The sequence below is a fragment of the Acanthaster planci genome, linkage group LG03 (assembly GCF_054643075.1).
Source record: "Acanthaster planci isolate LZ-2023a linkage group LG03, COTS_SCS, whole genome shotgun sequence".
Lineage (NCBI taxonomy): Eukaryota > Metazoa > Echinodermata > Asteroidea > Valvatida > Acanthasteridae > Acanthaster > Acanthaster planci.
Genome location: NC_141779.1, coordinates 24,072,860 through 24,090,151, shown reverse-complemented (window position 1 = coordinate 24,090,151; position 17,292 = coordinate 24,072,860). Strand labels below are relative to the sequence as shown.

The 17,292-nt window shown below is 39.0% G+C and overlaps 2 protein-coding genes across 2 annotated transcripts in view; both read left to right on the top strand.

Moving 5' to 3' along the window:
* ints10 (integrator complex subunit 10) overlaps nucleotides 1-15,869 on the top strand; it is a 47,213-nt gene extending 31,344 nt beyond the window's left edge. The window contains exons 10-17 of the mRNA XM_022256235.2: nucleotides 6,342-6,498; nucleotides 7,243-7,325; nucleotides 7,559-7,639; nucleotides 8,040-8,099; nucleotides 8,983-9,174; nucleotides 9,703-9,868; nucleotides 10,171-10,264; nucleotides 11,557-15,869. Of these exons, the coding sequence (XP_022111927.2) occupies nucleotides 6,342-6,498; nucleotides 7,243-7,325; nucleotides 7,559-7,639; nucleotides 8,040-8,099; nucleotides 8,983-9,174; nucleotides 9,703-9,868; nucleotides 10,171-10,264; nucleotides 11,557-11,713 (990 nt within the window). The 3' untranslated portion in view covers nucleotides 11,714-15,869. The remainder of the gene's footprint in view (nucleotides 1-6,341; nucleotides 6,499-7,242; nucleotides 7,326-7,558; nucleotides 7,640-8,039; nucleotides 8,100-8,982; nucleotides 9,175-9,702; nucleotides 9,869-10,170; nucleotides 10,265-11,556) is intronic.
* Nucleotides 1,833-4,551, top strand: LOC147799745 (lectin BRA-3-like). Its single transcript, XM_087134248.1, has one exon. It carries the CDS (start codon nucleotides 1,833-1,835, stop codon nucleotides 2,355-2,357), a length of 525 nt encoding a protein of 174 aa, XP_086990374.1. The 3' UTR covers nucleotides 2,358-4,551.
* Nucleotides 15,870-17,292: the final 1,423 nt, after the last annotated feature.

Below are 17,292 nucleotides of genomic sequence, written 5' to 3'. Positions count from 1 at the left end.
TGAAATCTTCACGATTTTGACGACGATTTCCAGTGCACTGGAAAAACAGCAGTGCATTAATATAGATAGCTACCGGTACTTAAATAATAAATTAACTTTGAACTAAAAACAGATTCTCCTTTTGCATGTACATCTGAGCAATTATGCAAAATCATTGTCTGGTCTTAAATCTCAACTCCTGACATATTTTTTACTGGAGACACCCCAATACCTTCCATTTCCTACCGTGTTTCTGTGGCAAGAAAATTTTTCCATTGTTAGGATTTCTTTTTCAAGCAAAGTACAAACGATATCAACTATGTCCTGCCGTATTACAAAACATCAAGACAGTTAATCTTTGTCTTCATTAATAGAGGTCCCATGCTTTTCCCCTCACATATTGAATTTCTGCAAGCAAAATCTTTTGTTGAAGTGCAATTTTGTGTGTGCCACACAGGTCAACAGTTATTGTTACTTGTCATTAACGTCTCCGAGGGAACTTGATGGTTAAATTGAGGTACTCTGATAGTGACAATTTTCTGACACTATTTAATCGGTTGATTGCACAGCAGGAGTTGTATTGCCCGCTAGCTGTCTCAGACCCTCAGTACTATGTACATGTAAACCTACTGCGTGAATGGCTACTTATGGTAACTAAAATGTCATCACCACCATTTTGTGACTCGTGATTAACTTCTAATGTTATCACATGCTAGCCTTCGCCTGATGCTCTCAAAGACCAATGTAGCTGTTTATCTTTCTTGATCAGCACATGTTTTACTGGTTTTCACGGTTCCAGCATATTTTTACAACTGTCTTCTGTTGTTACCAAATTGTAGATGAAAACTGGAAATTGTGATGGCATTAAAACAAACAAAGAAAATAAAACTAGCCATCTTTATTATCATTAGATTCATTGACGGGTGTAAATGCCAAATGCCTCAAGTACTACGACATGTTTGAAGCGAGGTCTTTGGTGTCTCAATATGCATTGTACATTTGTTTAAGTGTCCAAACCCAAACCGAATCGAAGTTTGGCAAAAAAATTACAAATTATTCCAAACCAAACCTGAACCAAACCTTGGCACCTACTTGCAACAACACAGTTCCTACCACCTTGCAGTTGGGATTGTAACTTCCTTCACTGCTAAAACTTTTTTCAAAAGGGGGGGGGCACTTTTTCTTCTAAGTCCCATCTTATGTTTTCACACAGCAAGGCAATTTGTTTTCTATCGTGTCATTATCACAAGAAGACACCCTTATTTCATCACAGACTGGGGAATTTCTTTATGAGATTTTTGTGTATCACCGCAGACAGCAAATGAATTGGATATTTTTTGTGCATTCTCAGTAAAAAGTACATGTATGTATGTACAGTATATATTTAGTTGCTGTAGGGTGCCTCACAGTTGATGATCACCTTGTTTGGGTTGCCTGGAGACCAAAAAATGAAATGTTGGGGGCTTCAGTCAATTCATCGCTGGATTAAACACAATTTGAATGTGTTACGCGCTATTTGATCCTTTACTTCCAATGCCAAGGGCACTTGGTCATAATTAAGAGTCTGGATCCTCGGCACCATACCAATTTGTGTTGTTTGGCAGTGATCTATCACAGGCTGTTTCACCTGTGGATGTCTTCCAGATCTCCTTTGCAGACCTTGTGGCCATTGGTTGCTTGCCTTTATCCATGTTGCACAATATTCATAGCCATGGCATCTTCTTGCATCCTTTTCCCTTGTTACAAAGCTGTGGACTGTTCTTTGGTCTGATTGCTTAGTCCGTCTCATCCTGTGGCTTTTTATTAAAGGCAGCTTCACATGGACTTCAGCTATTGTTTTGAGAGATAAAAATATGATGGCATTACCTGAACAAAACAGCTTCAAACAAGTTATCATTATCTCCCTTGTCATTGGTTGTATTGCCATTTGTGAACCAGGTTGGATGGAACATGGCTCATCTTGCTACAAGTTTACAGATCAAGAGATGTCTTGGGACGATGGAAGCTCCTACTGCCAAGAGCTTGATGGGATGCTGTTGGTTGTTGAGACAGAGGAAGAGAATGACTTCATTGCACAAGAAATGAAAAATCTCAACCTGAAATTGGCCTGGCTTGGTTGCAATGATAGAGACACGGAAGGTGTGTGGGTGTGTTATCCTGAAGATGTCAAGAGAATGCAGTATGAGAACTGGGGGAAAGGACGACCCAGTAATTATAAAAACCAGGACTGTGCAACAATTGACATCCACACTCATGATGGCCAGTGGAACGATAGATGGTGCAGCAGCAGTAGGTACACTGTATGCGAGACAACCAGCAGCAGAGTCCCTGCCATGTCCTGCTTCAGTCTGGGTCCTGATGGACGCCTTCACTTCTAACTCTCACCCAAGCCCTTAGTAAGCAACAATCCTCTCTTTAAAGGACTGCAATTAAATGGTCAGGTGGAAGGAAGACTGTCGATGTACCTGTTTCTTGCATGGACTGTACTTGCTCTTTTGCAATGTTGATCCTGTGATGCAATTTGACTGGAAGGTTGGATAATGCAGTTGGAATACGCAGACAGCATCCAACTCTTTGTATTGGATTGGTGATTCTCTGCCATGAACAGTGAAATTGCCTTGAAATTGTCAGCTTGACGAGATGCTTATTTATGCACTCTTTGTTGATCTCAAACTTGACTAACAAGACACCATTCCGTGATAGTGTTTTTAGCACAACGTGTGCCGCCGCGTTCCTTTGCCTTGGTGGTGTGTAAGTCGTGGATGTCATGATTACCAGAAAGTCTGCATTCAACTACCACAAGGAATATGTTGGTGTCAAAACGGGAAGCAAAAAAGATGTCGCTGTGTGTGTTTCTGCATGAAAAACCCAGCATCAGCGATAAGGCAGGAATACAACGTCTGCCTTCATCGAACACGTGCACGCTGCCATCACCCTGTGAAGTACATACATGTACAGTTACGTGTACAAGGCTACCTCTAGGAATGATCTTTCAATAACAACAGGGCTTACACGAAGAAAGGAAATTGTTAGAATTGTACGTGCATTAAAACACATGTAACGATCAGCATGGGCAAACACGCAGACGTGTGCTTGCTTTTAGGGTAAAAATAGCTCAACGCGTTGAGTAAGAACAGCACATTACACAGGGTATGGTATGAGCCATGTAATATGGTTATATATTACACTGTTTGTTGCCATGGATCAACCAATCAGAACTGAGAATTCAAGTATGCCTGGAGATAAAGATGTTAACAACCACACAACAAAGCAGAAATGCTTTAGATCCAACATTCGAAATGATATCATTTGGTTTGAATGTATTGGTAGCATAATGTTGACAAGTTGTGTGCATAGTAGGGATGTTGTGGTTTTTAGCACTAAAATGAGGCTGTAAATTTACTCTCTTGTAAAAATTGTTGCTAAAATCACGGATGGCATCATTTGTACATGGAAAAGGTGTGAAAAGCACCAATGGTGGGGAACTGAATTTGGCGTAGACCCTTAAAAATAATCTAGTGTATTCTTAATTATTACACTTGTCATAACAACAAAAAAAGACTTGTAGTGGTTTAGTTAATTCACTAATCAATTTAACTCGCATGCATGGATGTGAAATTAGCTGTATGTACATGTATGTGTTGTGAAAAAAAAGGGGTTTTTTTTCTCAACACCTGCTAAAGCCAACCATTTGAAAGTGTTAATATCCCATGGAAAGACTAAATTGTGCTTTAAAATGTATTTTTGACAGCCAAACCATTTTTTTCTGTTTACGATCTGAAATATGGCAGATAAATCATTTTTTTCCTGCTTACGTTCTGAAATAACGTGGCAGGCAAAATCCACTGTCAGAATTGTTTGGCATGACAGGGATAAGATTTTAGAAATAATTATTTTCAAAATTTTTTACAATGGGAAAGTTGACTTGGTAAGACACGTTTGTCTTCAGAAGACATGTATCGATGTGCTTATGTCTAATATTCAACAGTCACAAAGCTGTTTTGCCATCTTGAGCTATGTACAATCTTTATAGTTTGTTTTAAAATACATGTATTTAAAGGTCTATGGACATATGAAAGACACATCTGTGTCAATTATATTCAAGTTGCAGGGTTGGTTGGTTGGTCTCATATGTGAGCCTGAAGGAAACCTTAATTTGTATGCATGATGTTTTTGAAGTTTATTGAATGTAATCTGAAACTTTTCAGTGCAGTACTGATACTTTGATTGTGGAGCAAATTAGTTTGCACCACTACAAATCATCAGAAAACTTTGTAAAAATTGATGTTGAAGTTTGTCCTCACAGATCATTCACTCAGAAAGGTCATTTATTACAACATTTGCTTTGGACATATGCTGAATTCCAGCCTGTGAACTAACAGTTGCCAAGGGTGGATCCAGACCCAAATAGGGGGGGGCAAAAAGGGCAGGTCCTTAGCCAAATTTAAGACAAAGAAGCAAACAGGTCTTTTTTCTGCTCTTTTTTCCCATTCAATCTGCTCTAAGCTATAAAGCTACATGTATTAAGGCAAGACTTGAAACAGTGAACAGAAATAATAACGTGTAGATGGAGGACTGAGTATTTCATGATTGATACCAAGAATAGAGAGTGAAACACAGAAACTGTAAATTGTACAGCTCAAAGCATTGGACGATGCAGCCTGCTGCATTTTGCATGAAGTGTTCATGGCAAACTCCATCTGTGGCCAAGCATTGGACGATGCAGCCTGCGGCATGTTGCATGAAGTGTTCATGGCAAACTCCATCTGTGGCCAAGCATTGGACGATGCAGCCTGCTGCATGTTGCATGAAGTGTTCATGGCAAACTCCATCTGTGGCCAAGCATTGGACAATGCAGCCTGCGGCATGTTGCATGAAGTGTTCCAGCCATGAGTCAAGGAATTGTTTTTGTTTCACTATTTGACTTCCAGTGAGACCACCCAAAATGTGAAACATAAAGAAAACAATTATCAATTGAACAAAATGAGAGGATTAAACATTATTTGGACACCATTGGACTATGTGTTGGATACTGACAATGATGTCTGAGCCATCCTTCCAGTGTGCATTCCAAACTAGAAATGAGTATTTGGGCCACCTTCACATAACATAGTGCAGACGTAGCAAAGCTTACTTTGTGTGTTTAAGTTTGTCGTGCGTCAAAAGCCTACTGAACAAGTAAGCTGCGTCCCCGGTGCACGTTTGCATTAACTGATCGTATCAGTCACAATCAAGCTGCTGCTCGGAAACAATATCCTAAACAAAATGGCTCTGTCCATACAAAACAACCTTCATTTAGGACACTTAATATCAAAAAAAATTCCTCATTGTTTTTTGTGGGGGGGGGCATGGTCCCGTTGCCTCCCACCCCTATCTGCCCTTGACTGTTGCCATGTCTGTGGTTAAGTGATTGAGACATCTGCACAAGAACAAGGCTTGATCTTGGGTTCTCAAACCCATCTCATACTCAACAAGCTTGTGAATATTCCGTGTTAACATCTACCAGTTGGTAATTGTGAAAAAGGGACAAATCCAATTGAAATAACATCTTTCAACTCTTGGAAAATTATTTTTAATTCAAAACCTTCTACAGTAGTAGCTAGGAGACACTGTTGTAAAATTATCGACAAGATAACAATAGAACATTTTGAACACAAAGTTGTGTGGTGGTTGATTCATAGATACAATAAAAACTAACACAATTAAGTTGTTGGAAAAAAATAAATGTAAAGAAAATGCATATTTTCAGCCAGGTTTGGAAATCTCATTAACTGGAGACTGTTGTTAAGTTTGCTGCTTATAGTTATTCAGTGCATTATACTGGTACATACATGTTTATGTTAGAATGAATAAAATAAATCACTAATAAAATAGAATAAATAAATAAATGACAAGTAAATTGTTTTCAGTTTGTGGCAGCATTGTAATTATAATACTTAACACAACAGATAAATTTCACACATTTGGTTACAGACTTAAATCATGATCTGAAATGTTTGGTAGACAAAATTGAGGTTGGCAGATTCCTTCCTGATGAATGTGATTGAGGACATAGCAAAGATGCCTAGTCGCAACAGTGGTTGAATTTAAGACATGGAGTCAGTCCTCAGCCACCACTTCTTGTCATTTTCTCTCTTTGGTGACCTCTGACCTAAGGTCACATGGATGTAAATAGTCTGGATTGGTGCACACCTGCATGTTCATGTAGGGGCCTAACTGACATCTGCTTGCACAACCATACACACGCCAGGTTGGAAAACATTCTACAAGTCCATAGCCAGTGAGGGGATGTTTTTAGTCAGTACAGATTAAAATGAGTCAAGAAGAAAATTACATTTTATGGTTTTTATAAATTCTCTCAGGGTGACTCTGACAGCTCAGATGACCCAGTATTCCATCTCCCTCCTGCCACACTACGCCTTAACAAAGTCACAGGGGTCACACAAGAGGTCGTTGACATGTTCCAGACCGCAGTTGATTGTTGGCAGCTTCTCTCCTCCAATGAAACATTTGAAAAGGGTAAGAAAATAAGACAGTAATAGTGACCTCTGGTTCATAGCCCTTAATGTTTAGCCTGTGTCAGAAAATTTTGTCTGCAGCTGGCGTCAACAAAACGTTTTAGGAGCCCCTATCGTTACTGAATACCGAAGCGTGGCGTCATTGTAGACCAAATAAATGGAGTGTGCGCAGTTTGGTTCATGCACCAGTTCTGGCACTATTGCCTTTAAAATACATAATTGTGTGCTTGATGTATTCATGTCGGCACTCTATAACCAGTGGCCTCCACGGAATTAAGCTTGCAGAATTTAGAGCCCTAGCTTTTTTTGATGTAGCATGAATTAAAATATTTCCAATTATGACACAGCATTTGACATGGGTGGGCTCTGCTTTTTTCCCAGCATCCTACATCTTCGTTTATTGTATATGAATAAATAGGATAAAAACATTGTGTATCTTGTTCCTCGGAATTTAAGTGTACATTCATCGTTCACCTACCTGCAATGCTAATCAAGATGTGAAATAAACCAAACCAAACCAAACCAAAACCAAGCATCAGACAGCTTTTTAAAACAATGTTCTTAAAAAAGTATCTGTATTTAATGAACACAAAACAGCCTAAGCCTCACTGATGATATGCATATTTTATACATATTCATTATTGCAAGCTAAATTCTCATTGGCTCATTCACCACCAACCCCAAGTTAACCAAATCTTAATTTTTTATTCAAATCTAAAATCCAGTGTTTTCTGTGATTTTGCAGATTTCAACTGGTTACTACACAGATGGAAGGCAGACACATGGCCATGGTTTACAGCATTCCAGATTGATCGTTTATTATTTAAGGTCCCACTTATACAATTTTGGAATAACTAGAGTATCTGGTTTTCAGTAGATGTTGCAGATTTGGATTGGATTTTGTTTACAAAGCTTAAATACTTTCATTAGCACCTTTCTGATTAGTTGTTTGTCTCTACAGTGGTCATTAATGGCCATTTTTCATTTGGTTATCTTTGAACTGTCATTCTTACCAAACTGTATGGTTATTTCTGTACTCATCAATTAAATTTGAATTACAGGCCGAATTTGACCAAGCCTTGAGAATGCTGCAAGAGCAATATAAGAAACTCTCCACAGCACAGCAGACCGCGGGGAACCAGGTAAGACATTATGGTGGATTCTGTTGTATACCCTGGTATTATTGAGTAACACATGAGAACCAGTTCTTAGGCTCAGGCATGCTGAAGTTGTCATTCTTTTTACGTTCTCGATGACAGCTTGAAACCTGCTTGTCATGTTGCTAGAGACCACAGCAAGTGTCATGATGTGAGCAACATGGATGATGTTGCATACCTGGGAAAGGGCACTTGAAGACATTCACAGAAAATGGGGCCTATTTATTTCAAATCAAATCAAATACAAAGAAAATAATGAGAATTACTTCTAAACACTTTTTGTTGGAAGGAAGAAAACGTCCGGAGGCTGAACTTGATTTGTTAAATCTAATTCATTGGAGTATTGGCATACAGATACTTACAAAATTTCACCTATTTTACACAGCAGGTGCTGAAGACTCTTCTTCAGACAGCAGCTTGCTACTTCAGACAAAGCCAGCATTCGGTGAGCCCATAAGTTGCAAATTATCATGTGTTATTTGTATAGTTTAATATCCTCCTTTGTGAAATATGTGTCCCTCATTCAAATTCACCCAGACATGATTTCACAGCAGTTGTCTGTGGTACTTTTACATCAGTGATGTGGATAGCAGTGTTGTAGTCAAGTACTATTCAAGTATCAAGTTCTCTGCCAAATATTTAATGAGCTAGGAGAGAACTAAGCTGAAGTAAATGAGCATTTGATGGTACACGCAGAAAGGTAAGATTACAAAGTAACATGATGACTTCAGACTATCACTGTTTAATAAAACTTAGGACAAAAGTACTTGAATCAAGTACTTTGCTCCTCAAAACTTAAATTTTACAAAACTGTGAGTGTCTGAAGTCTTACATTTAGTATGTAATCTTACAATTGTGCATTTACCATCAAATGCCTGTGTACTCCAGCTTTATTCCCTCTTATCCGGTTCAATATGTAGCTGAGAACCTTGGTACTCAAAAGTACTGGACTACAGCACTGATGGACAGTGATTAAAGGGACAGAAACGTGGAGCTAATTCTGTATGTACTTAGCACTGAAGCAGCGAAATGTTTAGGCCCAGTGAAGTGAAAAAGCCCCAGGTCATGTGAGTAGATCACAAAGTCCACTCAACTCCTTTCGTTCAATATGACACATAGGTATCACAAACTTGTATCTGTAAACAGAACAGAAACCAACATGCAAAAATTGAATGATTGACCTGGGAATCAAATACATGTAGCATTGATGTAAATTAGATATAAAGACAAGAGGCAGGTGATGCAGAAGATGGAATCTTGTTCCGTATTTTTGGTATAAACAGAAAGTATGACAGCAGGCATTTTTTAAATTCTCTTTTTTTTTCCAGAGTGCCTGTGAAATGACACTGAATGCTGTCAGGCACTTACCACCAATGGCTAAAGACACTCCCCATGCTGCTCAAAGTGTGGCAACAACAGAAAAGATGTACAATAAGAACCTTAGGCAGCTCCCGCTGGTACCCTGCACTTCATTGGCTCTCCTGCCTTACTTTGTGCAGCTGTTGTTACTTAGCTACAAGGTATTAAGAAAAGACTCTTCAAGTTATTTTGTTAAAATGTAATATTCCAATGTAAAGGAAGCATAAATTTGTGTTCCAAATAGACTTTTTTGTAGATTTCTGGATAAGATGGGAATTTTGTTTTTTTCAAAAGTAAAATTCACTTGTTGAAAGAGAATGGACTTTGAAATCTCACTACTGAGTCTGTGGCTGCATCCGAATCTCTTGTCTAGAGCTAGACTCCTTCACTCCTTTGTAAATTCGTGGAGACGCGTCGACAATAGACCTAGCCGTAGCTCTGGAGGCCCATTTCGGACACAGCCCGTGAAGCAGTTTTATGACTGAGAAACAATTTAAAACAAGTTTTATCATATGTCATGTATTTGCTGTATGTGATATTATCATGCTCAGTGAAGTTGGACTCCACTTCATACTCGTAAAATAAATTGTTATAAATATTGCATTTGATGATCCTGGTTCAACCATGTTGTCAGCCATCAACTTTTTAAAGCCAGAGAAAAATAATTTTGTGGCTCTTTGAATTCACAGAAGAAAGTTTTCCACCTGAGAGACACAGAGGACACAGCCTTGGGTCACATGCTAGTTTTAATGCAATATGATTGGCCGAAGGAAGAGGTATTATTCCAAGAATTGATCAAGAAATTGAAAAGGCAAGGAAGTTTCTCCTATCCCATATTCTTCCAGTATATCATCAGTATCCTTGAAAATACCTTGCATCATTAGCATAAAAATGAAAATGGTGTAATAGTGTTAAATTTCAGTTGTTCTGATTTCATAAACTGTGGAATTAAATTTCCTTGATTCCTCATACAACTCAGGAACACAGAAAATGATATTCATTGACCAAATAAGCTTGAGTATCCTTCAAGTTTTTCTCTGTTTGTGTTCCCCAAGGCCATGATTACTTGCCTTTCCTGTTTTACTTGTTTTATTTGCAACCTCAGTTTAAAATAAAACATTTCAAAGCCCGATAATCTTTAACATGTTTGCCCCAAGACATTGATATGCTGGAGGAGTTTGCATTTTTAAAGACGGAGACAGGAGGCAAGTTGCAGTTAGATCTTCTTCCTCCTAACCCATCTGTCATGAGGTGAGTATTTGATCTGCTTCTTCAAAAGACCTGTTAAGTGGAAGATTTGTGAGAGCAGCAGCCAAGTCTTGTGTACATGAGTTGTAAGCTAGTCTTCAAAATCATCCAGTCCAAGTCAAGTCAAGCTATCCAGGAAATTGTGGCAAATACATTTTTTTTAGAGTGAAGTCATCCCGGTCAAAGCCAGAAGGTGTGACCCTGTAACCTGCTTTTCAATTTGGCACCTGATTGGCTAGTTAACACGTCTGCTGAGTCACTTTGGATGCGGTCTGTTAAGTGTTTAGGGGCTGAGAATTGGCTATGTTCTACTACCCAACTTAGTGCTTCGGTAAATTGGAAGGGGTTGAAGGTTTTGGGGGTTCTGACACAAATACACGGAACTGTCATTATTTTAACACAAAACAAAGCACTGATCGAATGGTGCCTCCCAGCATAACTGCAGTAACACAAGTGTAAAGGCAGATGTGCATGTGCTTTCCTTTCGACTTGCGTTACTATCTTTTTTATGCCCTGGCGGCTAGGACGAAGGGGGGTATATGAGGCTTACGTGTACCTTGTCCTTTCCATGTGTATGCACAAGTGTGGCTTACACAGTGTAGACCTCCCTGCAAAAGATGTCAACATAATTTAGGGTGAGATGACGTTTTGTGGACTTGTACATGTCTACATAGTCTCTTCTCCTCACTGAAAAAAACAATTCAGAGGCATTTGGGGGCAAAAATAAGAGGAATAGTTCAGGAATTCATTAAACTCCAGCTTGCAGGAATTATCATTATTTTGCCCAAGTTTTTTTAACCATAGGAGCACAAAGGAATGTCCACACTGTGTATATGAACAAGCATGTGTGTCAGCATATTCCGTCCATCAGTATGTCCGCTAGTTTTCCCACCTTAGCTTAAGATGGACTTGATATATCAACTTCAAACCTGGTACATGTATGTACGTTGGTTTGTCTTGGTGGCCTTCAGAAGCCAATCAGTTTTGGACCCTTAAGATCAAAGGTCAAGGCCATTTAATAATGGTTGAAACAATAGAGATGGTTTTCCTACAATAATTCAAGAAGAGCTTGGCATCTCATCTGCAAAGTTGATATGTGGGTTTGTCTTGATGTTTCTGGAAGCCTATTAATTTTGGACTTTTGGTCAAGGTCACCACAAACAATAGAAATGGTTTTCACAGTTCAGATGGTTTTTGTGATTCCAAATTAGAGTCACGGTTTAGGCATGGTTTAGCGGGGCATTTATGTTTATCAACACACCATTTTTATTTGTTTCTTGACATTGCTTGAATAGGCAGAGGACTGTCACAAGAAATATAACAAAAGGCGGGAAGGAAGACTTTCGCATTGCCATGGAGAAGCAGGTAGTACGATGTGGAGAAAACCTGGATGCATTGATGAGGACCTTTCTGACCAATGAGCGAGACTCTTTACAGCGGCTGCTCATGTGAAGTGTGAAAAACCATGAAAAGGTCTAAGAGTGGATCTAAACTGACACAAGACTTGGAGCTGCCAAGAAAAAAGCAAGACATATTGCCGTCTGATGAGATTGATTTGAAGTATCGACAGTACCTGGACTGGAAACCACTAAACGTATTGCTGGTTGGATTTGTTGAGATTGAAGCATTTAAGTTAGCACAATGAAAAATCTCATATTTAGTTTTGGACTTTTTTTGCAATAGCCAAAGGTGTATGTGAAATGTTATTGCAAATGGAGAACAAACAGTACAACAATTTTAATGCTTCAGTTATAGATGTACGGTCAAGGAACGTAAGCCTGTGTAACCGGGGAAAATGGCACACTACAAAGGAGGGACGTGCAACACAATAAAAAACTCTAGCTAAACCTCGGAGCTTTGAGGGAAAGATCGCAAGAAATCGCATTAACCACTACCTTCCCGGTGGATTTCTCTTGAGCGGGATGAGATGACGGGATCTTTTCAAGATTTTCCGTTTTCAAAATTCTTCAAAAATTCATGTGTTCATTTACTTGATGTTTACACCCACATGAACAACTGTCTGGTGGCTGCTCTAATCTGACAGGTAACCTTCATTGATGCCGGAGTATTCAGACCAGGCCTGCAGCCCTGTAAAACAGAGCCTAGAATTGTGAGGTGTTGCATGATTTTCTTTGTTCCGGTGAATGCCAGTAGCATCTTTTCATACACAGCTGGATTAGCGAGCAGCAGCGCTGTGTCGCTCATCAAGTACTGAAAAAAGATGGGAAAAAACCAAAAGGACTAAAAGACTGAAAAGACATACACCAGAAGACTAAAAAACTTTAAAAGGACTTTAAAAAAAACCCAAAATGGACCTTATTAGTTGACATGCAGACATCAATCTGTAAAAACAAGAGAAGTAAAGAACAGTGTATTCATTTTGAGTGGGTAACTCCAAGAATTATTCTCATGTTTCTAACTCACTTGACTTCCTCAATCATACTACAGTGAATGTGTAGATAGAGAGTCCTGAAGTGTGATGTCATTTGAGCCAGGAAATGTAGAACAAATAAATGGAGTACGCATATGTATTGGTTCACACACTGGTTCTCGCGTTGATGCCTTTTACACACTTATTTGTACCTGCAACATTCTTTTCGGTACTCCATAGAGGTTGTGCATGGCAGCCTTTTTCCTGATAAGAGCTGTTGTTTCGCAGGGATACGCAAGTAGACCTGTGCTCTCCCTCCGTAACAAAAGCAGTTACCGGAAAGATGGCTGCTATGCACCAACTCTATACAGACTATGTTTTCCTACCTGAAGGTTTCTTCAGCTGTGAAATGAAAAATAATTACTTAATTGACGTATATCAATTAGAAAAGTACGTACAGCCAGCAATGCTGATTATTTTGAAGAAAGCTAATAATAAGATATGTTTTAAAATACAGGGGTGAATTGTTTTACTATTTTGTAATTGAAATAAATGATGATCTAACTGTCGAATTTGAAGCATTGCTATTTTTTTATCTTGTTGGTTTGGAGATATTGGTTCTGTTTGCCTTCTAATAAAGAGAGTCAGAAACTGACTTGGAGCATTTTTAAAACGAGTGGATGCAGCTTAGATTTTGGTTTCACTGATCCAGTCAGATCTTGAGCCTGTGGTTTCAAACACTGCTTCAAAATGGCTGGAACCAGCAAAACCAATGTCTAAGCCGAATCCACTCGTTCGAAAACGTTCTTAGTCATGGATCATTTCTGTAAAACCAAGCATTTGAAGGAATATTATTTACACCCACGTACTGATGATGTTTGTCGAGTCTGCTGAAAAATGTTTGCGAAAAATGACTGTAAGACCACAACCAGGGGTATGGTAATGAAAAAAAGAGAGAAGAAAGGAGGAAAAGGGTAAACATGGCCAATCTGGGTGAAAATGCCTTGGAACTAACCCCCTACCAACGTTGATGGATTATCTGTTTGCTGATAATTAATACCGTACTTTGCTTGTCTTCAGCGTGTGAATTTCTTTCCATCATTTATGCAAGAAAGCAAGTAAACTAGTATTGCCTGTCCAAGCATTGGATCCAAGCTGTGGAGTTCTACACATGCAGTCTATGCCACTCATCAGACTGGAACATAACCGATCTAGAGGGGGTCGTTAAAGGGTCCACTGCACCCTTGCTTTCCCTCCAGGTAGACAAGGGGCAGAGCTTTGGGTTTGGGGAATGACCCATCCTTGGGAGAGACTCCATCAGCTGCTGGTCATGATCCTTGACAAGTATGGATGGGACGCAAAGTTTGTGCTGAATGAAGGCAGGTAAGTGGGGAAAGTGGTGATCGCTATTGAAAATGAGAGCATTTTAAAGTGAAAATCTGAGAATTTCTTGAGGAAAACAGCCTCTACAAGGGCACACTTTTCCAGGCTACTGATTTGCTTCTTACATTTTGCCCTACAATGTATTGTTCACAGTAACATAATGTAACCAGAGCGAGAATTACCATTAATTGGTTGGTCATTCCCGATGCTATGGTGATGCAATCTGCAACTGCATACCCATGCCACACCCACCAGACTACATCACAGTGCAAACCAAATCAACTGATCAGCTGGTGCCGTGAGAAGAGGCTAAGGAAGGAATGACAATGATCATTCCCTACCAGAGCCTTTTATACAATAGTCTAGTTTTCAGTGCATGCGCCTGAATTCAAGAATGCAATACATGCTATGAAGGAACTGTACCTCATTCATAATGAATAAAAAAAACGTTTCAGGTCTCCCATCCTGAATACATGTAACCCTGATCATGGAACAATAAAACCCTCAGGGTACCCAACCTATGCTATCCAGATTAGCCAACAACCCATTCATTCCAAACCAACAATCTAAATCAATCTGTTCCACTAAGATTTACTGACTGTCTCCTGTTCAGCATTCTACCAAGTGAGACTACTACATTTACCGTAGCTTAGTTTGTCTTATTCATTTTCATGGTATTTTCAATACTCAGATTTGATGCTTTGGAGTTCCATGCTGTTTGACTTTAAACCTCTTTTGGTGTAGTAATGTATTGGTGAGAATCCCAAAGTGTGTGGACCAGCATACTGGTGCTGCATAGAGAAAGGGCTTTGGTGTACGATAACACCATCCAACTCTAATGCAGGTAGCAATGCAAATTACTTGTCTCTTAAATAGAACCTAATTATTTCAGCAGGTAGCGATGCAAATTACTTGTCTCTTAAATAGAACCTAATTATTTCAGCAGGTAGCAATGCAAATTACTTGTCTCTTAAATAGAACCTAATTATTTCAGCAGGTAGCAATGCAAATTACTTTGTCTCTTAAATTGAACCTAATTATATCAGCAGTTAGCAATGCAAATTACTTGTCTCTTAAATAGAACCTAATTATTTCAGCAGGTAGCAATGCAAATTACTTGTCTCTTAAATAGAACCTAATTATTTCAGCAGGTAGCAATGCAAATTACTTGTCTCTTAAACAGAACCTAACTATATCAGCAGATAGCGATGCAAATTACTTGTCTCTTAAATAGAACCTAATTATTTCAGCAGGTAGCAATGCAAATTACTTGTCTCTTAAATAGAACCTAATTGTATCAGAAGGTAGCGATGCAAATTACTTGTCTCTTAAATAGAACCTAATTATTTCAGCAGGTAGCGATGCAAATTACTTGTCTCTTAAATAGAACCTAATTATTTCAGCAGGTAGCGATGCAAATTACTTGTCTCTTAAACAGAACCTAACTATATCAGCAGATAGCGATGCAAATTACTTGTCTCTTAAATAGAACCTAATTATTTCAGCAGGTAGCGATGCAAATTACTTGTCTCTTAAATAGAACCTAATTATTTCAGCAGGTAGCGATGCAAATTACTTGTCTCTTAAACAGAACCTAATTATATCAGCAGATAGCGATGCAAATTACTTGTCTCTTAAATAGAACCTAATTATATCAGCAGGTAGCGATGCAAATTACTTGTCTCTTAAATAGAACCTAATTATATCAGCAGGTAGCGATGCAAATTACTTATCTATTAAATAGAACCATAGAACCAAATTCATAGAGTATGAGCCTTAAATGCTGCAAAGAGGGCACAAAATATATTATTGCTTGAAAAATAACAATGCATCCATAAAAGTGGTTTGAATGAATATCTGCTCTTCCATTCCAACTCCTTTTGCAGTTTTTGTGTGGCATCTTTGATAGTTTTCATTATAAGAGAATTTGAAGTGGTGTAGAAATGCCTGTCTGCCAGAATTTGTTTTCTGAAATCAAGCATTCTTCATCACTTCCCTGCCTTGTTATCCGCCTCGAGCAGAAGCACCCTCTCATCAGTTAAAAAGAGCTGCGTTGGTCGGGAGTGTTTATTTTGTTTTGTTTACCAGTGATGCGTGATTTGAACCAAAGAAGCCTCCGTTGCTAAGGAAATAGCTCCCTTTCTTGGTCCAGCTCGAAGCCCATAAAACAGCAAAACAAGGTTTTTCTGTTTTGCAAGAGGCAGCAGAGGACAAGTGGTTTCTTTCTCCCACATACCGAATTTCTCCCAGGGAATCATTGTTCAAGACAGGAAATTAAAACTTTTGTGAACTCTCGCTATTCTCATGAATATGTATTATTAGCTGGCATTCACATCTCTAGATGATGGAACTTTGGTCACCCTGAAGGACACGCATATTTAAATTGTTCTTCTTTTGTTGTACAATGTTGACTTACTATATAAAATATGTCAAAGGCTGTCTCCCTATAAGCCATGTCACTTGGTGTATGCATGTTGATTTGCTGCATATTTGGAATCAAGTTTCCTCATCATCTTTTAACTTTGTCATTTCTGATCTAACCACAGGCTGTCTTTCCATGATGCTTTCGGATCTCTTAGCAGATAGCAGTTTGTTGCTTGTCTTTGTTGATCCATTTCATTGTTATATGGAACACAGTTTTGTATTGTCATAATGTTGCAATACTGGAGTCAAGTAATAAACATATCCTCAAGGGCATCAATCCATTTTGGACAGTGGGGGAGGGGGACACATAGCCCTGATCTGAACAAATGCGAGTGCTAAGTGCAAAACCCTGAGTGATGTAGGGTCCGGGGCCTGCTCAAGGCTACACTTTGCTCCCAAAAATTTCGGAGTATAGACGCTCTGTGGTGTGATCTGAGATGATTTCTGGCTACTTTAGCCAGTTTTTTAAACAAATCCTTTCGCAAGGTATACGTTTTCATTTAGAATTTGGAAAAAAATGGAGAGGGGACATGTCTTTCCCCCATCCCCCACCGATTGACACCCATGCATATCCTCACAATTGCTTCACACCTACCTCATACAGGGGCATAGCAAAGGCATTTTCTGGGGGGGGGGTGTGACAGAGTCAGTTTGCAGATTTAGAACTTGCTCGTCAAACTTGTGTAGTGTAGAATGGAAATCTGTGGCATGCTACATTTCATGCTTCAGGGGAAATTCCAACTATCTCATTACCACTTTTGGATTCATTTCCCAACCGAAGCTCTACTTGCCAACAGGAATTAATTATTGGGGTTGCTGCACTTCCACATCCCCCCCATCACTATGCTACTGA

Excerpts from the sequence above, each read along its gene's own strand:
- LOC147799745 (XM_087134248.1), top strand. The coding sequence starts at position 1,833 with ATGATGGCATTACCTGAACAAAACAGCTTCAAACAAGTTATCATTATC.